Source organism: Lontra canadensis, unplaced genomic scaffold, assembly GCF_010015895.1.
Source record: "Lontra canadensis isolate GAN:19392208 unplaced genomic scaffold, GSC_riverotter_1.0 scaffold12, whole genome shotgun sequence".
NCBI classification, from domain to species: domain Eukaryota; kingdom Metazoa; phylum Chordata; class Mammalia; order Carnivora; family Mustelidae; genus Lontra; species Lontra canadensis.
Genome location: NW_022631006.1, coordinates 25077367 through 25103146, shown reverse-complemented (window position 1 = coordinate 25103146; position 25780 = coordinate 25077367). Strand labels below are relative to the sequence as shown.

General features: G+C 36.1%; 1 protein-coding gene across 1 annotated transcript in view; it reads right to left on the bottom strand.

The window, feature by feature from the left end:
• Positions 1-25780, bottom strand: part of AQR (aquarius intron-binding spliceosomal factor) — a 101146-nt gene that overhangs the window by 35289 nt on the left and 40077 nt on the right. The window contains exons 14-19 of the mRNA XM_032856905.1: positions 16483-16585; positions 13322-13442; positions 10284-10425; positions 7206-7384; positions 4039-4206; positions 2258-2427 (exon numbers count right to left, since the gene is read on the bottom strand). Coding sequence (XP_032712796.1) covers positions 2258-2427; positions 4039-4206; positions 7206-7384; positions 10284-10425; positions 13322-13442; positions 16483-16585 — 883 coding nt within the window. The remainder of the gene's footprint in view (positions 1-2257; positions 2428-4038; positions 4207-7205; positions 7385-10283; positions 10426-13321; positions 13443-16482; positions 16586-25780) is intronic.

The following is a 25780-nucleotide window of genomic DNA, read 5'->3' as shown; positions in this document are numbered from 1 at the left end:
AAGAAGTGATTTAGTGCAACTATTTAGGCAAGAAATAAAACATCCAGTTCAGAACAGGCTATACCAATTGAGAAAGAGAAGGAAGTAAGGACTGCTGCTCAGGTAGATAACAAAACACCAAAGACACCAAAAGAGCATCTGTCCTTTCCCAAACACAAGAGAGTTAATCACTGCCCCTCTTTCTTGGATTGGAATCTGAATGCCTCTTTGACCTCCCCTGACACTTTGTTGTTGTTGTTGTTTTTAAAAGTTTATTTTGGGGCGCCTGGGTGGCTCAGTGGGTTAAAGCCTCTGCTTTTGGCTCAGGTCATGATCCCAGGGTCCTGGGATCGAGCCCCGCATCGGGCTCTCTGCTCAGCGGGGAGCCTGCCTTCCTTCCTCTCTCTCTGCCTGCCTCTCTGCCTACTTGTGATCTCTCTCTGTCAAATAAATAAATAAAATCTTTAAAAATAAATAAATAAATAAATGTTTATTTTTTTGAGTAATCTCCACACCCAGTGTGGGGCTTGAACTCATGACCCTGAGGATCAAGACTCACATGCTCTTCTGACTGAGCCAGCTAGGCGTCCCTTCCGTGACACTTTTATCTGCATCCTTCTTATGACTTCTGGCACCTTCTAACACTTCGTGGTAGTTATTTGTTTATATTTTTAACTTCCTTTATTGGTAGTCTAAACTCCCTAAAAACGTAAGCTGTATCTTACTCAACTTTACTGGCTCCATACAACTTAGTACAATGCCAGACACACAGTGGGCATTAAATAAAATGGTCAAACGAATGAACATAAGGAAGGAACTTTTTTTCATTTTTAGTAAAGTGACTGAAATTCAGTCATTACTGTAGAGAAACAAAACAGAGGCAAACGAATGAGACCCTGCCCTCACAGACCTGCTTTCTAATGGTGAAGTCAGACCAAAAACAAATCAAGTCATCAAGTATAATAAAGACTGTAAGGAGAAATAAAGACAATTGGATTAAGAATGAGAAGAAGAGGAAATAATACTTTAGGTAAGGTTTCCAGAAAAAAGCTTCTCTTAGGAGTTAACATCTAAGCAGAATTGCCTACGTGCAGGGAGGGAGCGATCCAGGCAAATACCTGGGAGGAAGACTGTGTTGGTAAAGGGAACCATGGACCAAGGTTTGGATTCTTAAAGAAGAGCAGAAAGGTCAACACATCTGCCATCGAATGTATCAGGAAAAGGTGTTAGAAAATGAGGCTAAAGAGGTGGCCAGAGGACAGATAATGAAGGAGCCTCTTGGATTATGGTAATAATTTTCTACTATGATAGGAAACCATTAGAGTGTAGAACAGGGTACCCAAGCATAATTTATATTCAGTAGTTACGTGGAGAATAGCAGAAAGAGAGGAGCCGTGGAGAATGGAAGCAGGGATGTGAGATGAAGGTGTCTTGGACGTGTTGTCAGTGTTAGTGAGCTAACCAAACTGACTGATGGACTGGATGTGGACTGTGAGACAAAAAGAAATAAGAGTACTTCTGCTGTCCTTTCTTCAATAATAGGGTAAAATGGGGAATAAATTCCTTTGTATGTGAAGTCGTCTCTTTTAATTACAAGAACGGGAAAAAAAAGGGCAATAAACTGACAATGCATAAAAAGCACTATATTTTGGGGGAAGAGAGAAAAAAGAAAGGTACTTATACAGAAGGTAGTGTTACCAAATGCTAAAACAATTCAATGTTTACATTTTATAATGTAGTAGTTTCAAATAATTAAAAAATATATTTTATCAAAACTCCTTATCTCCATTAAGTTATAAAAGTAAAATTCTCTAGCCCCTAAACCTCCCTTTTCCTGCTAAGGAGTAAAACATATTATATAATAAAGTGATTCAAAACCACGGGCTCTCACATCTGTGTTCATAAAGTGATTTGGAAGTACACTTACTTTTGATTTAAAAAAGAACTCCCACTAAACAAATAAACAAGCAGTTTACCTTATACTGGCTATCCTGAGCATCTAATATACAAAATGCAAGGAAGGAGGCTGACATGGATTAATTTATATTGCTGAGTTTCTAAACTTACAAAAATACAAAACAGATTTAGTAAATAAATTTTCTTAAGTTTTTATATTTAGTCTACATGTTAAGAATATAAGAGAATTGTTTAGAATGAGAATAAAAGCAGCGATCATTTCCTTAACAAAACATTCTTTTATCTAGTATTTATGTATTTATGTTTTAGAAGTTAACTCAAACTGGACAGAGTACTTTTAGTTACATAGCCTAAAAATTACCTTAAAGTTATTTTCTTTTGGTTTTCTCCTCATTATGATATTAAAAGTTTCATACACATCTTCTGCTCCATTTTGTATAGTATTAGTCATATCTTGTTGATACTGGTTTGGATCCAAGAACACTCTAAATGTCCGCGACTCTCCTCTAAGATTGGGTCTTGGCTCAGGTCCTAGACATTTTGAAAAAGTTTGGTAAGTGAAATACAGACTTTTCAAGTATCAAAGTAGGTTAGCAGTATTCCTTTTCCAGAAATGATGAGTAAACTGCTCACACTGAACCCCAGTCCTTCTCCTGACTAGGATGTTTTCCACTCAACCTCTTAAAATGCCTAGAGGCTGAAAATATTTTCTCTTTTCCCTAAATTCTTACTATTTCTTTCCCAGAAAAATGTATGTGATGTAATGTTTATGATGCAAGGCCACAGACTGCAATTTTCTGTATATGTTCTCAACCAAAATAAGAGCCCTAAAAGTCAAACAACTTTACTTTTGTCAGTTACTCATAGCTTCCATTACTGCCTTACCTATAGTAAGCACTCGACTGATCACTCTTTTTGTACTTTCACATTCCATTCCTAGTATCACCAGTGTGAAAGGAAATTTCATATACTAATAGCTGAAAGCTCAGAGGTTTTTTCTTGCCCCTTTGCCTCGTCTCCTTACTTTGTCTTAGTCCTCTAACTCTAATCCCAATATGTGACCTTATGGTTATTCCACCTTTCCTATTTTCTTTTATTCTAGTGATAAGGTCAGCTTAATGACCAGCACTTTCAATAATGGTGCAATCTTAAAATCACAGGTAGAAATCAATTCAAGTTCTGAGAGAAGTTTAGTAAACAAATTGGAATAAGCCCTGGAAATAGATGCGGTTATAATTTAACAGTAAGAATAACAAGGAAGTCAAACAAGATAAGAAAGAATTTCAAGGAAAAGCTAATGATAAGACTGAGAAATCAAAGAGCTGACAAATCCAGTAAGGAAGTATTTCTAAATGGGGTAATGTTTGCATGTGAGGTATGACAATTCTTTCTATGAGGCAGCTCTGTTTAAATTTTTTTTTTGAGAGAGAGAGAGTAGGGGCATGTGCCATGTGTGAGTGGGTGATAGGAGAAGGGCAGAGAGAAAGGGAGAGAGAGAATCTTAAATAGGCTCCAGGCTCAGCACAAAGCCCAAGGTGGGGCTCAATCTTACCACCCTGAGATCATGACTTGAGCTGTAATCAAGAATCGGACACTAAACCGACTGAGCCACCCAGGTGCCCCAAGGCAGCTCTGTTTAGATGTTTAGCATCCCTAGACCCCATCCATCAAATTTCACCCCCCATAAAATTCACCGTCCCCTACTCCTACCCCCAGTACATGACAAGATAAATACCAAAATTCATTTCAAAATACAGGGAAGTGCTATTTCCAACTGAGAGCCACTGCTACAATACATCAAATCAATAAAACGTAAGAAGGAAAAATTAGACAAATATGTCGTAAGAGGTGTTTGGAGGTTTTAAAAAGGCAATATTGTAAAGTATTATAAAAGGAAAATTTTAAATAAAGGTAATTTCAAAAGATCCTGTCCTTTCCAATATCTAATAAAAAGTTTAGAAACCATATTATTTATTTCTAGAAGTGGGTGGTAGGTACCTTACACATATTTTATATATAATCCTTTGTGTTGATTTAGTATGTAAAATAACTAAAAAATATTACTTAAGATGCAAAAATAAAAAAGGCACAAAAACTTATCATTATGTACACATACTCTTTCAAAATTACAGATTGCCATACCGTCTTCAATGACGCGCCCTTTATCATCCAGCATGCCCTGGATTTCACAGCCTCTGACATAAACCAGGCCAATCTGCTCAATAAAAGGTCTCCTCCGGTCAAATTTAGTACCATAAGGTTTTGTGGGCCGTACAGTGATTAAAAAGCATACATCATGCTTACGAAGACCTGGTAGAACATAAAGACACTTTTAGTTATCAGAATGTTATTGTTTTTAGTCTTTTGTTGGCAAATTGTCACCCTCTTAGGAGATTTAAGAAACATGTGAAGTACCAAAGGTGATCAATGATTACATTTGCATTGTAATATAATTATGGGTTTTCCTATAATCTTTAAATTCAATGTTTGAAAGGAATAGTTAAAATGAAAATCTCCCTTTGTGTTAACATTAGAAACTTTTATGCCACGAATACATTACTGAGTAAGTCCTCAAGTCATGTTAGAGCTCCAAACTAGATGTTCGTCATCATTCTTAGTTCTCGCATTCTTGATAAGTAACTGAAAATACGCCTGGCACATAATCCAGCCACATCGTACTTAGCAGGTTTCCAACATCAGTTTCAACTATTCATCACTGTCACTCCAACAACAGTCTAACTGCGTTCCCTGAAAGAGGTCAACGCGAGAATAATTCATCAAGGCACAAAAGTACTGTTTATAGATATCAAATTCAGAACATGGTTGGATATATATAGTTTCATTTGGCAAATGAAAATTTTTATAAGTAAATGACAAGAAATAGGAAACTTGTGCCAAAGTCCATAGCTTCTCAGTCATTAGACCAAATGCTGGACTCAACTACATCCCCAGCTCTATTAAAAGTAGAGACATGGGAAGACAAGGGACATAAATTTACATCACATATCCATGTAATGTCCTACCACTTAACCTTCATTTCTTTCCTGATTCGTTCTGTTAGCCACTGTATGACATAAATGCAAACTTATAACCTTGGTAATAAAATATACAACTAAATCAAATCAGCAATGTCAGTGTGTGGCTAACAGTATTGGGATCATTCTGGCTTAATATGGAGTGGGGTTTAAGTGTGCTAGTAATAATTGCTCTGACTAACAATAATGACTTTATTATTTCCCAACAAATCAGAAGCAGGAGAAGCAATGAGAACTAAGGTGAACTGTTCTACTATCTGAGTTGTACTGCCTTTAGGACTTCTGATCTGCACAGCTCATTACAACATCTATGTCTTCAAGTCAAAGAGGTGGCCCTGAGAAGTAATTTAGTTCCTACCAGTGTCACTTTTTGGTATCACTGAGGGATGACTGCATATTCCCTAAGACAGATCATTTCACTGTGGGACATCTCAGATCTACATTAAAAAAGTCCTTATGTAACAGTGAGTTCAACTACCTTTCTCCTTTCAACCATTTGTATCCACTCCATCCTGGCTGTGCCTCTGGAGCAGAATCCAGTATTTCTGTGTCCTTAATTATGTTTTCTTAATTTTAAAATGGGGTAATAGAGAAGATAGGGCCCTGAACTTCGTACCTTTTTGAAGACACAAGAACAATATTTCATATATTTAGCTTAAACTCTTCAAAACTGTTCCTACAGCACAATATTCATTACTACTAAAGAACCTTCCTCTCATTTTTTGCCTCCATTTTCTATTTAGTTACCCCATCTGTGATTAACAGAGGACCTGAATTTTGGCTCTGGCCTCCCAGAAAACACTTCTCTTCCCACCACGTCCCATACTATGAATCACTTATCCCACAATACCCTACTGTTCCCTCTCTTGCTCATCAAAATTTATCTATTACATCTCTCATTCTATCAGAGGTCTATGTTTAAAAGAATGAAAGGAAAAAAAAAAAGACTGTTCAATGTTCTTCTGATAGAAGTCTCCAAAGTAATGAAGGAAAGCTTAGGTAACTGTGTAAAATAGTATTTATGTTAGTACCTTCTTAAACGCCAAAGGTAGTAAGTACAAAACCTTCTTCAGCAAAATAATGTCTTTCTTAAGATTTAGCAATAATGAAGATATACAGCATTCTAGATGTGTAATGCACTAGATTAGATTAGAACTCTTTTGAAGGATACAGGAATACAAAAACAATTTGTCACAAACTATACCCACTAGAGTGATCACATGTCAAACATGTGGCCAGCTTTGGTGCTGGATTCCTTTAGAATTACTGGATAAACATATCATGTAGTCCCTATGGTTATAAACAGCTATACTGGGAGCAATAATTTCTGAAAACTGATCCATTAAGGGACTATCCCTTTCCTTCTGGCATGCTAAGAAGGTGGAAAGAGATAAAATCTACCAGCTACTGTTTCTCACAACAGGACAGCAAGCAAGAGCTCTTACAGACAGCTGGGGGAAAAATATAAAAGTGACACTTAAAAATTAGGTCATGTGTCATTTCTGGCACAGGTGTTACCAGTGTTTTCAGCTACTTGGCTTAGTAACTCTGAACATATCTGCCTCTAAATAAAATTTCTTGTGACACAGAACTCCTGTACTTAAAATCTTGCCTAGAAAAGAATAGGGGAAATAACTCAGCTAAATTCTCTACATCTATTATTTATCCTTGAATACACTTAATATCACTAATTCTGACTTCCTCCCTTTGATGCAAATAGTTAAACTATTATATCTATTTCTGAGTTGTTTCACCAGATCCCCTTAAAATTTCTTTTGAGTTTGTCTGATTTTGATTTTGTATCTTTATTTTCCGGCAACTTTACCTCTATTCACTTTGGCGGCTTTTATCTCTTAAAAGTACTAATTTGCTTTATTAGCTCTGCATGTGTACAAGTTATATGTGGCTTACCCCCCTTTTTTTAGTGAACAGTAGTATTTTGATTCTTTTTATATTGATCCTACATATTCATAAATACTATCTCACTAAATTTGGATTTAAAGAGCTCTCCTCTCAGTTCTGCAAACTGCAATTTTCAAAATCCTGTGATATGCATGCTACTTTATGCTTTTTACTAAAGTATTAAGACAATTATTCTTATATGATCCTTGATATTTTTACTACTAATAATTACAAAGACAATTTTTAAAGATAAAATTTCATAAATGTTTAGAAGAATAATGTTTAATAAAAGTACTCTGCCAATTTTCTAAGTGGAAGTCTATTAACTAAAAAGGCAAAAATGTAACTTTATTTTTTGAAATAGAAAATTACCTTCCCATTCATCTTTGATGTGATCTCTGACATTCAGATTGATGGTAACATCTGCACGAACTCGGGTTGGCCAGTTTTCACCTATGTTTGGCTTGGCAACCTCAACTACAGTGAAAGCCACGATAGGCTGGGCCATTCGTGCCCAACCACCAAACACTACACCACCATACTCAGACTGCCTGAAAAGCAAAGAAGCACGTGATTACTCCAAGAAAAAATGACTTTTCCCCAGCTTTTGTCAAGGAAAATTAGTTAAGGAGGAACACATATTTAGCCACTCAGCCCTGACATCAGTAACTTATTTCTAAACTCAAAAAAAAGATTAAGTCCCAATATATAGGGAATACCTTCAGTAGTTATGAACAGGCAGATATGGTCCAATAAAGAAAGGGAAGTAAAGAGAAGTATTTATCCCACACACACAGAAAAAAAGATAACTCTATATACATAATAGCAGAGGCATTTTTGTCAAGAATAATCTGTAATAATAATAGAGTAGTCTATTATTATATTATAACCTATATTATTATAATAGAGTAATAATTTTAATCCTTTTCTTCTCTTCATCAAGACAGTCTCAACTGTTCACACTTTATATGCATTTAGGTATTTCTACAAGCTGTTTTGGAACAAGCAGAATTTTAAAAATTAAAAACAAACCAACAAACGATAATATCTATGCAAATCCTTGCTTTAGGGTAATATTTGAATCATTTAAGAGATACTGCCATGGATTTGGGGTAAAAATAATCAAGCTAGTTATAATAACCAAAATCACTAACATTCAAATACCCACTCTTCCTTCTTATGTTAGTCTAACTGGTGTTTCAGATTTTACATTAAGTAGTGTATCTGGGAAATGTGTAATATAAATCCTCCAGCAGCGCTCCAAAACTGGAAAGTACTGCCAAAAGTGACACGCTTACACAGATAAAGAAAAGCTACATCCCAGGTAAAGGCTTTGTGTTATAAGAAAAAACTGTAGAACTCTACAACATCAAAGAGTGAAACTAATTAAAAATAAAAGTTCTGCATCCAGCGACTTGCTTAATACAGGGAATTTCTAAAAGGTATTACCTTGTGTCTAAGCCCTTTTGTAATTATCTCATCCATTTTTTACAATTTTACTACAGTATAGCTTACATACAATAAAATGCATTCACTGTAAATGCACAGTTCAATGCTGTTTAGTAAATTTGCAGAGTTGTGTACCCATCACCCAATCTAATTTGAGAACATTTCCATCCTATGTATAAAAGATCCCTCTCATTTGACTATAGTCAATCCTGTTACTACCCCCAGACAACCACTAATCTACTCTCCCCAAAACTTTTTTCCTCTTATAAAATCTACCTATGACATGAATAATTAAAAAGGATATATTTCTGCCCATCATAAGTACATTCTCCCTTATGTTGCTCAGTGGTTTCAGCAGACTGAATATGTACGTGATCGTTAGTACCAAGCACTGAGTAAAATTTATACCCCTACTTTCCACCTTCAGCACATAAGAAACAGAAAGAAGCTTGGCCTCTTTTTGGATCTCATCATTCTTAAAGGCCTTCAATGAAGGGCAATTCGGAATGAAAATCTAGAAAAATTTATTATCACAAGTTAATTATGAAAAATGACATTTTCTTTCCCTTAGCAGAAAATAATGTTAAGTTAAAAAAATGTCCTTTATTAATAGACCATAAGAACTCTTAAGTATTTTTGCTTTATTTGGCATTTAAGTAAAATGTAAGTGAATTCTATTTGATAAACTGCTAGTTCATAAATCCCTAGTTTGCAAAATGGACAAAATTAGGTTTAGAATCCGAGCATGTATAACCCAAGGTAACCATAAACTGAAAGGAAGCTTTCTGATCAAGCACACCCCCGGGGTCCAAACAATGGGCAGTAATCCCAGCAAAGCTGTGGGCAGGGATGATCAGCCAGCGAGTATACAAACCTCACAGTGCTACCCTGCCTACTGACTCAACTGATTATTAAGTCAAAAATACTTTATGTTGTGTTGTATAGTCTCACCCAGAATAACTTTTCACATAATAACTAATTAAAAAATAGAACTGTGTATGAAATAAAATGTGGAAGTGAAAAAAATAGATCATAATCATAGTGTCCATGTAGCTCTCTATAATTAGTAATGAGAGAAGCCTGGAAGATACCTGAAGCCATTCACATTCAGAAACTTGTTAAAATTTTTTTTTTAAATTCTGGTCATAGAATGACCAGAATGTAATAAAAATCTATTTTATAGATTCACAGTCACTTACGACATATAACTTACTCTCATCAATTTCATACGTAGAATGAAATAGTGAATGAAGGGCATTTATTTCATGTCTAAAAAGCAAAACGGACCTTCACAAATCTCCTAAGACAGAGCTGTCTATAATAACCAGAATGAAAATTTTTTCTTAGCTAACAGAATTCCAGAAATGAGCTAGCAAGTGGGGAGTTGAGTTTAAGCAGAAGACTTCCTCAAATAAAGAGACCTACTCAACTAGCTCCCAAAGTAAATCCTGATGGTTTAGTCAAGGTAATCTATGGATGGAGGACCTGGCAAGACTTTGCAACATTCAGTGCCATGTGAAGCTCAGCAGTACCCCTCATCTCTTGCCAGGTTCCTTAGAGAGGCTAACTGAGATACTGGTGATAGCCACAAGAGCAGCTGGGGTAAAAGACCCCTTTATCATAAGCTCCCAGGACTTAAACCGTCCTGTCCTAGTAAAGGCCTGCTGGTCAGCCCATATGCTCCCTCTTTACTTACTTTACTTACATACTCTCCCCTCTATATTTTTCCCCCTACCATCCTCCAATAATGAAGACCTCTCCTCCCTTATCCCCAGTCCCCCAGCACCACCCCCAAGTACCCAGATACATATTTTATATTTTAGCACTTCTGATATACTCTAATCCACATTAGAGAATTTCTCAAAGAGTGAATATTTCATATTTTAGAGGGCGTCTTCATGCCAGGCATACTATTTCTAAATACACTTATGAGGTTTCTGACAGAGGTTGTATCAGTCACTGTTTGCACCTCTTCATTACAAATGGAACCAATTTGCTTACCAAGGCTTCATTCTGCTGACACTATCCTCGATGTCTTGCCTAATTTCGTAAGTTGATTCTAAGCGGAAGAGATTAAAATTCCTTAAGAGGTAATCATGAAGAGTCAAAAACTGCAAATTCAACTTGGGAAGAGCAAGACAACCTGAAAAAGAAAACATCTACATCTGAATTATTCTTTTAATTAGACAACTGCACTAAGTATAAAGAAATGTACTACAAATTTGGTTAAAAGTTTAATTTAATGATGTCTCAAATATAGCATATTTGATAAGGTTCTATTTTTATTTTCACACAGAAATTGAAAAACCATGTTAACAAATGCTATCTATTAAGAGTTGGGAAGGAAGGATAAAACTCATTAATACATATAACCATGCATCGATGATTCATATACAAACAGGCTTCTCAAAAGTAGCTGAAGATACCTAAAATAATATAGTCTCGAGGAGTTTAAAAATGCTTCCTTTACCCTAATATATGTTTGGCAAAGCTCGAAGTAAATAATAACCATAAACTAAGCCCATTACAAATTTACCATGAAAGTTAATTAGTTAGATATTACAACATATTAATCTATCTCCAAAGGGTGCTACTGTGTTCTGAATCTCTACCTTTTGGCTAGACTTTAAGGATAAAGTATTGGCTGTATGCTATTCCTGGAATTATTTCCCTTCTCTGACTATATTAATGAACAATATTCTTTCTAGTATCTTCAGTAACTGCTATTTCCCTTGGATAATAAGTGAGTAAGCACTCAGCTGCAATATCAAAAAGATTAAAAAAAAGAAGAACCTCAAAATAAACACATTTTACTGGAAAATCATTATTTTCATCATCTGAATCCATTCTTATCAAAGCAATAATGAACCTAAAGGCAAAAACATCAATGTGAAAAAATTTTTCACATCATTTATGTTAGCAAATTCTGACTTATAATCTAACTCAGTGTCTTTCAGGCCAGAGGCTGAGGGAAAGTGTCTCTTTGGACAGCATAATTTTATTTAAAAAAAAAAAAAGAATTAAAATGTGACCATTTTGCAACTGTCATTGAATCAACAAATCTAGCCATTAAGCAGCAATGGCTACTTATATTACACACAGACAAAAACAACCAGTCAGTCAGTGCCTCTGATGAAAGAATACAGCACCGCCAAGAATCCTGCCAGAGAGAAAACGTCAGCCTGACCAGGCCTCTGCGTTTAGCTGCCAATCTGCAAGAAAAATAAAGAGCAGAAAGACATACTCAACTATACACTGAGAAGTCAATTAGAAAAAACCAGACTGTGGAAAACTATACAGATCAAACAACTCAGGTTCTTCTAAAGAAAAGGAAGGGATACAGAGGGCATTTGTGAAGTAAAAGACATTTAAAAAATGTAAAGGATTGACTAGGATGCACAAGTCGATGACAAAGCTATGAAGAAATATACAGCGATTGCTTTAAAAGTCAGGAAATGGTTACTTTCTTGTGGAGGGAGAAGCAGTAACTAGGAAGGAGCTCATGGGAGGATTCTGGGATAGCCAATAAAGTGGTTATTCCCCTTATAATAATTTGTTAAGCCTTATGTTTATGTTGTGTGGCTTTCTATATTTGTGTTTATTTTCTTTAAAAGGCTCAAAATTAGGGCAAAAAATTTTACAAGGATTTTCTTTATAATTCATATTTCTTTAAATATCTGTATCAGTTTCACTTATCTTCTCTTCTTGGGAGCTAGAAACAGTCTGTATAAACATCCAGTATTAGCTTTGATCCTTGCCTATTCATTAGCATCAACTACTGAGCCCCTAAAACACGATGCCATCATGGTCACTGAAGAACAATGGCAAGACACAGCCAAATATCTGAAGACAGATTACAGTTAAACCACTTGGCAACGAATACTGTTCCGAAATACCTTCCTTAACCTTCATTAATTACAGGAGGTAAAGAACAATACCTTACATATTAAGCAAAATGTATTTTTAAACTCAGAGCAGCATCACTGAATAGCACCAAAAGCTAGATGTGAGACTATACATGTTTAAGGACACATAAGCTCTGTACTGATAGGACAAAATATTAAGTGGTATTTGCCTTTTAGGAACTGATTAGATGAAGAGTTAGATTCATACATGCATGGTCATAAATGCTGTTACTATGAACAAATTAGGAAAGTGAAAAAAACAAGGCATGACCTTTGTAAGAACAAAAAAAAATATGAAGCCTGCCTATTCTGAAATCTAGCACAACTTTGGTGCACTGGGTTTACTCAAGTTATGGCTTCAGCATATGACTCTGAAGTATCTATTTTTTTTTTAAATAAATTACCACTGGTGAAATGTTTAAAACAGCCAAACTTCTCATAATGATGCCATTGTTCAAAAATTTCCTTGATTTTTTTTTTTTTAAATATGCCTTCAAAATATGTCAGAATGTATTTCAGTCTATACTCAATTGTGGCAGATTCTCAACCTCAGAGGATGAACAAAAGCATTTAGGAACAAATCTGTTGAAATAGATAAATAAATCAGGGAATAACTATTTTTAATTAAAACTAAGGGTTTATTATTAAGTACTGACAATTTCTGGTGGTCATTAGCTGGCTTAACAGGAAATTCAAAAGAACTTCTAAAAAAGGCTTTGAAAAATAAAACACTACCAAACAAAACAAAGCTTTTTACAGTGACATATTGAGAGCCATACTTCCTCCACTATTAGGTCTCCTTAAAACAAAGTTTTATGTTATGGTCATATTTTATAAAGGATGATATATGTAGTCACATAGAATGCCAATACACGCATACATGTGCACGCCTGAGCGTGTGTGCGTAGCGTGCTCGCACGCGCACACATACACATTAGGGCATGGTTAAATTTAACAAAAATCCTTAACACTATGCATTCAAAATACTGAATAGTTTCCAGCTTTAAAACTGAACTTGAGAGTACCAGAAAATTATTCTAATGCATGTAACAGATAGAGGTATTTTCAGTTACATATGATAAATTCTAAACTAAATTTCCTGATACAGTTGTATTCCGTACTTCTCTGCCATACCTTCCCCAGAATAGTACTCAGTTGGGACAATATTTTCATCCCATATGATTTTCTCAGTTGGATACAAAGGCATCTGGTTCAACTGTTGAATCTGAGAAATTCGACGTTCATGACGAGATACCTAAAAGAAACAGGATCATGCAGAAAGTTAAGAGCAATCTTTTTTTAATCAAAATAATTTATGGAGAAATTCACCATAAAGTACAAAATGAGAAGTTTCATGTCTTTCAGTTATGGTAGCACTTTATAAGAGGGTTTTTTTCGTTTTTCCATTTTCTCCATAAATCAAAGATGAGAGAGGAACCAATTATGATGGGCTTTGGAAAATCAGGCAGATCAGAGTTCAATACCAAGTCCCTGTAATTTATGAGCTATGTAAAATCTGGGCACATTCTTTCAACTTCCCTGATCTTAGCTTCCTTTTCGGTAAAACAGATAATATACCATTCACCTCTCAAGTTTCTTATGAAAATGAAACGGAATACTATAAAACAGCATCAAAGTGCCTGGTACATGCCAAGACCTTAAAACCCACAGCCCTTAATATTCAACAATGTTAAGCTATAAGTAGATTATAGTTTTCATTCTTTTACTAATTAAACAATCTGGAAAATTTTGTTTATTAAAAACCAAGGGCACCTGGGTGGTTCAGTTGCTTAGGTGTATGCCTTGGTTTCAGCTCAGGTCATGATCTCCAAGTCAGGAGACAGAACTCAGTGTTGGGCTCCATGCTCAGTGGGGAGTCTGCTTCCCCTCTCCCTCAGCCACCCGACCCCCCTAGCCTTGTTCATCCTGCCTCTCTCTCTCTGAAATAAATCAATCTTAAAAACAAAACAAAACACACACACACAAACACATGGCCTCAATTTTCCTTGTAAAGTCAGTTTGCCTTTATGACCTCTATGTAGATTTCCACTGTTAATATTATAGTCCTCTAACTCACACACAGAAATAAGCTTGTTATCTAATTAACAAGTTAAAATAATGATATATGTGAAAAATTTGTCATGTTCTCTTCAGTAAAGAGAGTATTATTTTAGGAAAGAAAATAGTGTGACATCATCTAAAAAAATTCACATATTTCAACTTCTTTATCATAATTCAGGTATTAGAAGAATCCAAAGCCTATGGAAATCCTTCAGGAGAGAGAGGAAATGAAAGATAATGCTGTAGCACTATAAATTTTTAAAATTGTTTTCTTGTTGGCATAAATATTTAAATTTCATAGATCAAATCTTAGCTGTAAGACTGTAAAAGGCAAAGGCTCAGCCTTATACTTAAACCTATTGTCCATTAGAAAAATTCCTTAAAAAAATACTCATTTCTTATAGTAAGGATTTATTATTAATCCCAAAACCGACTTAATGAGAAAAGATTTCATGTTGTCAGAAAATAGGACAAAGAATTTTTAGAAAGTACTAGTAGTCAGAAATAATGAAAAGAAGGCAAAGATGGTACCTAAGACATACACTTCACACAAATAAACATACCAATAAAAAAGTATTTCCCATACTTGAATTAAGTTAAAACTAAGAATTTCTCTCCAATTGGAACTAAAACACCTGTTATCAAGCTTAAAACAGCTGCTATCAATAGCTTCTGGTTACTATCCCCAAAACGAGCATTATCATCTTCTCTACAATAAGAGATTGTATTTTACCCCCCATATTAGAAGTATTAGTTTGGAATATAATCACAAAACTGTGTGCTCAGGATCGTTGCATACATGTAAAAAAATAAATATAAAGAGTTACAAAAAACAAACTAAAAAAAAACTACTCAACCTACAGCAGACAGAAAATAAAAAATTAAAACAAGCTATTCACTTTTGTACAAACCATGCAACTGGCAGAAATTGGGATGACTTGTAGCATCCAATGCTGGTAAGAGCTTAAGGAGGCACACTAATACATTGTTAGTAGGAACATACATCTTTCAGAGGATAATTTGGCTGAATCTTACACCTTTTAAGTAAGCACATGCTTCAATCAAAGAATTTCACTTCTAGGTGCCTCTCTTAAATGTCCACACATGTGCACAAAGAGACATGAGCCAGGACCAAATCATTACTTGTAAAAGTGAACACGGCAAACAGCTTAAATATTCATAGTGGGATATAATTACTCATGCATTTTATGAATTATTTTACTAAAGCTAAAAATATATTCCTATTCCTCAATTTTTCTGTGAACCTAAAACTGCACTAAAAAAATAAACAGGGGCGCCTGGGTGGCTCAGTCGGTTGAACATCTGCCTTCAGCTTGGGTCATGATCTCGGAGACCAGGAACTAAGCCCTGAGTTGGGCTCCCTGCTCAGAGAGGAGCCTGCCTCTTCCTCTCCCTGTGCCATTCCCCCTGCTTGTATTCTCCCTCAAATAAATGCAGTCTTTAAAAATAAAAAATAACAAATAAATAATAAATAAATCCTTACTCAAAAAGTATTAGTTTGAGTTAAAGTCCATTATTTTCCAAAATGATTGAAAACTCCGTTAGAATTCTTAAATCACCAAGTCAGTGATAACTTAATTTTTATAAATATTACTGAGTTTTCTAATGATAAAGGTATGCCTTAATATTCAAGGTACCATATTTAAGTAACTTTTAAAATAAATGGTTAGGGGTGCCTGGGTGGCTCAGTGGGTTAAAGCCTGTGCCTTCAGCTCAGGTCATGATCCCAGGGTCCTGGGATCGAGCCCCACATAGGGCTCTCTGCCAAGCAGGGAGCTTGCTTCCCGCCCCACCCCCCGCCCTCTCTGCCTACCTGTGATTTCTTTTTGTCAAATAAACAAATAAAATCTTTTAAAAAAATAATAAAATAAATGGTTAGATAAATATGAATGCGTATGTATTAACTGTGTGTGCATAACTATGACCTCTAAAAGGCAGGAATGGTGTCAATTACCTATGTATCCCAATGCCTGAATCCAGTGCCTGACACAGAAGCTGCTAAAAAATGTTTGCACGGAATGAATTCATGCCATAAAGCAGTTTTAAAAGGTAAAAGACTTAAGAAAAGAAACCTAATAGATAAGAAATCTGGCAAAATCAGATATGTAATTGTAAAACAGGTAGAAATGCCTACTTAACCTTTAGCCCAGGAAACAATTTGTATTAACACACATCTTTAAGAAAGGGAAAATTTAAAGAACATTAATATTTACCAGCAATTCTAGAAGAAATTCTTTATCAAAAGTTGTGTCTTCATTTTTAGGAAGAGTTGGTAACAAGCAGAGGTATGATGCCACCTGGTGGAGTGTATTTGAACTGCAGAATAAGGAATATTCAGACCAGAATATCTTATTAACTTACTTTACTTCTGAAACACATAATTTTACAGACTGCTTAAAAGGTCTTCCCTAGCAAACATGACCCTATGATACTGCAGCAAACAAAAAAAATTAGCAATGAAAGTTAATCCCCTTAATGCAGGTTCTCAAAATGTCTTCCGCAAACCCCCTGTCGTCCCTGAGACCCTTCTACTACGTGTGCAAGAACATATTTCTTCTATTAATACTAAGACATTACTTGTTTTTTTCACTATCTTTATGTACACAGTGAAAATCAATGGCGGATAAAACTGCTGGCATGGGTGAAGGCCATATCAACCAAGTATGGTACCAACTAGGACTATAAAGAGACATAATATTCCTTACTGCCACATGCAGAGGGAGAAAAAAAAGCCACTTTCAGGGCACCAAAGTGGCTCAGTGGGTTAAAGCCTCCGCTCAGGTCATGATCCCAGCGTCCTGGGATCGAGCCCCCAGTCGGGCTCTCTGCTCAGCAGGGAGCCTGCTTCCTCCTCTCTCTCTCTCTACCTGCCTCTCTGCCTACTTGTGATCTCTGTCAAATAAATAAATAAATAAAAATCTTTAAAAAAAAAAAGCCACTTTTGTTTAAGATGACCTTAATGAAGTAGCAAAATTAATTAATTAAAATTAAATTGCTACTTAACATTAATTATTAATATAATTAAATTTGGACTCTTGAGTATCTGTTTTTAAAAAATTCTGTGTGACAAGATGGGAAGTACACATTTTGCAAACAATTTTTACTTGAAAGAACTGATGACAAACTGTGGTTATTCAGACTTAAATAAATGGCAAAAATTTTACAAATCTGAACAAAATAAACAGTAACTTTAAGGAAAACAACTGATGGTTATTTGTTACCAAAGATATAATTTGAACTTCCAAATGAAAAACTGGAATTCTGGAAAATGTGCATTCACCACCATGAGCTGAACAGCTTTCTATGACTTAAATTTAGTTTCATCACCCTCACCAAATGACCTCACACACTATCCCAGTCCCTGGTAACCACTAACCCGTTTTTGATCTCTACAATTTTGCTTGTCCCAGAAGGTCATATAAATGGAATCATACATTATGATCTGATACTGGTTACTTTCATTTAGCATAATGCAATTAAATTCACCCATATTGTGTGTATTTGTAGTTGGTTCCTTTTTACTGCTGAGTAGTATTCCATCATACAGATGTAGCACAGTGTGTTTATTCACTCACCAGTTGAAGGGTATCTGTTTTTGACAACTTTAAAGCCACTATATACATTTCCCCAAAGATTTTTGTGTGAACCTAAATTTTCATTTGGGTATATCTGTGAGAATGCTAGATTGTATAGTAAAAGCATGTTTAACTACAAGAAACTGCCACATTTTTCCAAAGAGGCACTAGCATTTTTAATTCCCACCAGCAATGTGTGAGAATTCTAGCTGTTCTACATCCTTGTCAAAAGTCAATACATTGCATGTTTTTTAACAATTCTAATAGACATGCAGTGGTTATCTCATTATGATTTAAATTTGCATTTCTCTAATAACTAATGATGCTAAGCATCTTTCTGTAGCCTTATTGAAATGTATCATCTTTGGCGGAGTATCTGTTCAAATCTTTAGCTATTTTTTAAATTATTTTCTTATTATTGAGTTCTAAGACTTCCAGGTACCAGTCCATTATCAGACAGGTGTTTAGTCAATATTTTCTCCCACTCTGGGGTTATATTTACATTCTGTTAACAATGTCTTTCCAAAAAAAAAAAAAGTCTTTCAAAGAGTAAAAGTTTTAAATTTTGATAAAGTCCTATTTATCAATTCTTTTTTTCTTTATGGATTGTGCTTTGGTGTCTATGGAAATCTTTGCACAAACCATAGTCACAAAAATATTCTCCATATGTCCTATTAGTTCTGGTTCTGATAAATATGTCTATGATTCATTGTGAGTTAAGTTTGTGTATATGATGCGAAGTATGTGTCAAGTTTCATACTTTGTACACAGATGTCCCACTGTTTCACCACCATTGTTGAAAAGACTACCCTTTCTCCAGGTAGTTGCTTTGGTATCTTAGTCAGAAATCAACTAACATATATGTGTGGTCTATTTCTGAACTTTACTCTGTTCCAGTGACCTATATGTCTATCTGTCCTTTATTCAATATCACAATGTCTTGATTACTATAGCTATATAGGCAGTCTTGAAATTAAGTAGTGGGAATCCTCCAACTTCGTTCTTTTTCAAAATGGTTTTGGCTAGTCTAGTCTCTTTGCCTTTCTATACTAATTTTTGAATGAGCTTGTCAATTTCTGGAAAAATATCCTGCTGGGATTTTGACTAGAACTGAGTTACACTTATGGATCAATTTGGGCAGAATTCATACCTTGAGTCTTCTCATCCATACGCAAGGCAAATATCTCCATTTCTTAAATTAGTTCACTTTAATTGTATAGACTTCCTTAATGTGGTTTCAGATACCACATCGAAACTAACATTTAAGAAATAACCACTTGTCAAATTGTGATACAGTATCAAAGAAAAATACAATTATTTGAAAAGGCTATTAAAATATATTTCCCTTTTGCATAAGGGAATGTCTTCATTTACTTCAACCAAAACAGTATCTCATAAGAAATGAAATACAGAAGCAGATCTACAAATCCAACGGTCTTTGATTAAGCCAGACATTAAAGAGATTTGCGGGGGAGGAGTTAAGGTGGTAGAGGAGTAGGGGGACCCTAAGCTTGTCTCATCCCTTGAACAGGGCTAGTTATCAAATCATTCTGAATGCCCAAGGAATCAATTGGAGGACTGAGAGAACAAAAACTGCAGTCTACAAGTAGAAAGGCAACCACCTTTTGGAAGGAATCCCAGAAAATAAAGAGAAAGGAAAAAGGGACAGAAGGTTTATTTGAACAAATCATAGCTGAAAACTTCCCCAATCTGGTAAAGGAGACAGACATCAAAATCCAAGAAGCACAGTGAACCCCTATTAAATTCAACAAAAGTCAACTATCACCAAGGCATTTCATAATCAAATTCACAACATACATAGACAAGGAAAGAAACCTGAAAGCAGCACGGGGAAGAAAAAAATCCTTCAACTACAAGGTTAGCCAGATCAGATTCACAGCAGCTCTATCTACAGAAACTTGGTGAGCCAGAAAAGAGTGGCAGGATGTATTCAATGTGCTGAATGGGAAAATAAAACAGCCAAGAATTCTTTATCCAGCAAGGCTGTCATTCAGAATAGGAGAGATAAAAAGAGTTTCTCGGATGAACAAAAACTGAAGGAATTCATGACCACTAAACCAGCCCTGTAAGAAATTTTAAGGGGCCTCTTTGAGTGGAGAAAAAAAGACCAAAAGCAACAAACACTAGAAAGGACCAGAGAACACCACCAGAAACACCAACTCTGCAGGTAACACAATGGCACTAGATTTGTATCTGTCAATAATCATTCTGAATGTAAATGAACTAAATGCTCCAATCATAAGACATAAGGTATCAGAATGGATTAAAAAAAATTCATCTGGGGCACCTGGGTGGCTCCGTAGGTTAAGCCTCTGCCTTCAGCTCAGGTCATGATCTCAGGGTCCTGGGATCAAGACCCAAATCTGGCTCTCTGCTTGGCAGCGAGCCTGCTTCCCCCTCTCTCTCTGCCTGCCTCTCTGCCTACCTGTGATCGCTCTCTCTCTTTCTGTCAAATAAATAAGTAAAAAAATCTTTTAAAAAAATTTATCTATATGCTGCCTACAAGAGACTCATTTTAGACGTAAAGACACCTGAAGATTGAAAATAAGGGGACAGAAAACCATCTATTATGCTAATGGACATCAAAAGTAGCTATACTTATATGAGATGAACTAGATTTTAAAACAAAATTTATAACAAGAGAAGAAGGGCATTATACCATAAGTAGGGGTGAATTCATCAAGAAGATCAAACAATTGTAAATATTTATGCCTCCAACTCGGGAACACCCAAATATACAAATCAATTAATAATAAACATAAAGAGGTTCCTCAAAAAGTTGAAATTAGAACTACCCTACAACCAGTAATTGCACTACTAGGGATTTACCCCAAAGATACAAATGTAGTGATCAAAAGGGACACCTGCACCCCAATGTTCATAGCAGCAATGTTTACAATAGCCAAGCTATAGAAAGAGACTAGATGTTCACTGACAGATGAATGGATAAAGACGATGTGATATATATATACAATGAAATACTACTCAGCAATCACAAAATGAAATCTTGCCATTTGCAACGACGTGGATGGAACTAGAAGATATTATGCTTAGCGAAATAAGTCAACCAGAGAAAAACGATTATCTTATGATCTTATTCATATGGAATTTAAGAAACTAAAAAGATCATAGGGGAAGAGAAGGAAAAATAAAACAAGATGAAATCAGAGAGGGAGACAAACCATAAGTGACTCGTAATCATAGGAAACAAAGTGAGGGTTGTGGAGGGAAGTGGGGTGGGGTGGGGAATGTGGTAACTGGGTGAAAGACATTAAGGAGGTCATGTAATATAATGAGCACGGAGTATGATATAAGACTGATATATCACTGACCTCTACCTCTGAAACCAATAATACATTATATGTTAATTAACTGAATTTAAATTTTAAGAAATGAAATAAAAAAATAATAAACATAAAGAGAATCACTGATAATGATACAATAATAGTAGGGGACTTTAATACCCCACTTATAGCAAAAGACAGATCATCTACAGAAAATCAACAAGGAAACAATGGCTTTAAATGACACACTAGACTGGATGGACTTAAAGGATATATTCAGAACATTTCATCCTAAAGCAGCAAAATACACATTCTTTTTGAGTGTACAAGGAACCTTCTCTAGAATAGATCACATACTGGGTAACTCAAGTATGAAAAAATTGAGATTATATCATGCACATTTTCAGACCACATTGCTATGAAACTTGTAGTCAACCACAAGAAAAAATTTGCAAAGACGTCAAATACATGGCAGTTAAAGAACATCCTACTAAAAATGAGTGGGTTAACCAAGAATTTAAGAATTAAAAAAAAACAAATGGAAGCAAAGGAAAATAGAACAGTCCAAAACCTTTGGGATGCAGCAAAGGCAGTCCCGAGAAGGAAGTATATAGCAATACAGGCCTTCCCCAGGAAGCAAGAAAAGTCTCAAATACAAAACCTGACCTTACGCCTAAAAGAAAAAGAAAAGGAACAGCAAGTAAAGTCTAAAGTCAGCAGAAGAAGGGAAATAATAGAGATTAGAGCAGAAATAAATGATATAGAAACAAAGTAGATCAGATTAACAAAACTAAGAGAGGGTTCTTTGAAAGAATAAAACTGATAAATCCCTAGCCAGACTTACCAAAAAGAAAAGGGAAATGAGCCAAATAGATAAAATCACAAATAAGAGATCACAACCAATACCATAGAAAAACAAACAAGTATAAGAGAATACTATGAAAAATTATATGCCAACAAACTGGGCAATCTAGAAGAGATGGACACACTCCTAGAAACTTATAAACTACCACAACTGAAACAGGAAGAAATCGAAAATTTGAACAGACCTATAACCAGTCAATAAATTGAATCAGTAATCAAAAATCTCCCAACAAACAAAAGTCATGGGACAGATATCTTCCCAAGGGAATTCTACCAGACATTTAAAGAGTTAATACCTATTCTTCTCAAACTGTCCCAAAAAATAGAAATGGAGAGGGAGGAGTCAAGATGGCAGAGAAGTAGCAGCTGAGACTACTTCAGGTTGCGGGAGATCAGCTAGATAGCTTATCTAAAGATTGCAAACACCTACAAATCCAACGGGAGATCGAAGAGAAGAACAGCAATTCTAGAAACAGAAAATCAACCACTTTCTGAAAGGTAGGACTGGCGGAAAAGTGAATCCAAAGCGACAGGAAGATAGACCGCGGGGGGAGGGGCCGGCTCCCGGCAAGCGGCGGAGCAACGGAGCACAAAATCAGGACTTTTAAAAGTCTGTTCCGCTGAGGGACATCACTCCAGAGGCTTAACCGGGGAGAAGCCCACGCGGGGTCAGTGTGGCCTCAGGTCCCGCAGGGTCACAGAAGGATCGGGGGTGTCTGAGTGTCTCAGAGCTTGCAGGTATTAGAACGGGGAAGCCGGCTACAGAGACAGAGCCGAGGAGTGACTCTCAGCTCGGGGTTACCTTGAACTGGTCGCAGGCTCGGTCAGCTCGGAGCGCGGCCGGAGGCCAGGGTGACGGGAGTAATTGGGTGCTGTTCTCTGAGGGCGCACTGAGGAGTGGGGCCCCGGGCTCTCGGCTCCTCCGGGCTGGAGACTGGGAGGCCGCCATCTACATTCCCGTCCTCCAGAACTCTACGGAAAGCGCTCAGGGAACAAAAGCTCCCGAAAGCAAACCCGAGCGGATTACTCAGCCCGGCCCCTGGTAAGGGCGGTGCGACTCCGCCTGGGGCAAAGACACTTGAGAATCACTACAACAGGCCCCACCCCCAGAAGATCAACAAGAAACCCAGCCAGGACCAAGTTCACTTACGAGGAGTGCAGTTTCAATACCAAGGAGAGCAGCGGAATTCCAGAGGAGGAGAAAGCAAAGCACGGAACTCATGGCTTTCTCCCCATGATTCTTTAGCCTTGCAGTTAATTTATTTTTTTTTTCTTTTTCAAATTTTTTTTTCTCTTCTTCTGCTAAATTTTTTTAACTTTTACCCTTTTCTTTTTTAACATTTTTTAACTAGTTTATCTAATATATATATATATTATTTTTCCTTTTTATATTTTTTCATTATTGGTTTTCTTTTTTTTTATTTGTTTCTTTTTTCTTTTTTCTTTCTTTTTTTTTTTTTTTTCTCTTTCTGAACCTCTTTTTATCCCCTTCCCCCACCCCTCACGATTTGGGATCTCTTCTGATTTGGCTAAAGCATATTTTCCTGGGGTTGTTGCCACCGTTTTAGTATTTTACTTGTTCCTTCATATACTCTTATCTGGACAAAATGACAAGGCAGAAAAATTCACCACAAAAAAAAGAACAAGAGGCAGTACCAAAGGCTAGGGACCTAATCAATACAGACATTGGTAATATGTCAGATCTAGAGTTCAGAATGACGATTCTCAAGGTTCTAGCTGGGCTCGAAAAAGGCATGGAAGATATTAGACAAACCCTCTCGGGAGATATAAAAGCCCTTTCTGGAGAAATAAAAGAACTAAAATCTAATCAAGTTAAAATCAAAAAAGCTATTAATGAGGTGCAATCAAAAATGGAGGCTCTCACTGCTAGGATAAATGAGGCAGAAGAGAGAATTAGCGATATAGAAGACCAAATGACAGAGAATAAAGAAGCTGAGCAAGAGGGACAAACAGCTACTGGACCACGAGGGGAGAATTCGAGAGATAAGTGACACCATAAGACGAAACAACATAGAATAATTGGGATTCCAGAAGAAGAAGAAAGAGAGAGGGGAGCAGAAGGTATATTGGAGAGAATTATTGGAGAGAATTTCCCCAATATGGCAAAGGGAACAAGCATCAAAATCCAGGAGGTTCAGAGAACCCCCCTCAAAATCAATAAGAATAGGTCCACACCCCATCACCTAATAGTAAAATTTACAAGTCTTAGTGACAAAGAGAAAACCCTGAAAGCAGCCTGGGAGAAGAAGTCTGTAACATACAATGGTAAAAATATTAGATTGGCAGCAGACTTATCCACAGAGACCTGGCAGGCCAGAAAGAGCTGGCATGATATATTCAGAGCACTAAACGAGAAAAACATGCAGCCAAGAATACTATATCCAGCTAGGCTATCATTGAAAATAGAAGGAGAGATTAAAAGCTTCCAGGACAAACAAAAACTGAAAGAATTTGCAAACACCAAACCAGCTCTACAGGAAATATTGAAAGGGGTCCTCTAAGGAAGGAGAGAGCCTAAAAGTAGTAGATCAGAAAGGAACAGAGACAATATACAATAACAGTCACCTTACAGGCAATACAATGGCACTAAATTCATATCTCTCAATAGTTACCCTGAATGTTAATGGGCTAAATGCCCCAATTAAAAGACACAGGGTATCAGAATGGATAAAAAAACAAAACCCATCTATATGTTGCCTACAAGAAGCTCATTTTAAACCCGAAGACACCTTCAGATTTAAAGTGAGGGGGTGGAAAAGAATTTACCATGCTAATGGACATCAGAAGAAAGCAGGAGTGACAATCCTTATATCAGATCAATTAGATTTTAAGCCAAAGACTATAATAAGAGATGAGGAAGGACACTATATCATACTCAAAGGATCTGTCCAACAAGAAGATCTAACAACTGTAAATATCTATGCCCCTAACGTGGGAGCAGCCAACTATATAAATCAATTAATAACAAAATCAAAGAAACACATCAACAATAATACAATAATAGTTGAGGACTTTAACACTCCCCTCACTGAAATGGACAGATCATCCAAGCAAAAGATCAACAAAGAAATAAAGGCCTAAAATGACACACTGGACCAGATGGATATCACAGATATATTCAAAACATTTCATCCCAAAGCAACAGAATACACATTCTTCTCTAGTGCACATGGAACATTCTCCAGAATAGATCACATCCTTGGTCCTAAATCAGGTCTCAACCGGTATCAAAAGATTGGGATCATTCCCTGCATATTTTCAGACCACAATGCCCTGAAGCTAGAACTCAATCACAAGAGGAAATTTGGAAAGAACCCAAATACATGGAGACTAAACAGCATCCTTCTAAAGAATGAATGGGTCAACCAGGAAATTAAAGAAGAATTGAAAAAATTCATGGAAACAAATGATAATGAAAATACAACGGTTCAAAATCTGTGGGACACAACAAAGGCAGTCCTGAGAGGAAAATATATAGCGGTACAAGCCTTTCTCAAGAAACAAGAAAGGTCTCAGGTACACAACCTAACCCTACACCTAAAGGAGCTGGAGAAAGAACAAGAAAGAAACCCTAAACCCAGCAGGAGAAGAGAAATCATAAAGATCAGAGCAGAAATCAATGAAATAGAAACCAAAAAAACAATAGAACAAATCAACGAAACTAGGAGCTGGTTCTTTGAAAGAATTAATAAGATTGATAAGCCCCTGGCCAGACTTATCAAAAAGAAAAGAGAAAGGACCCAAAT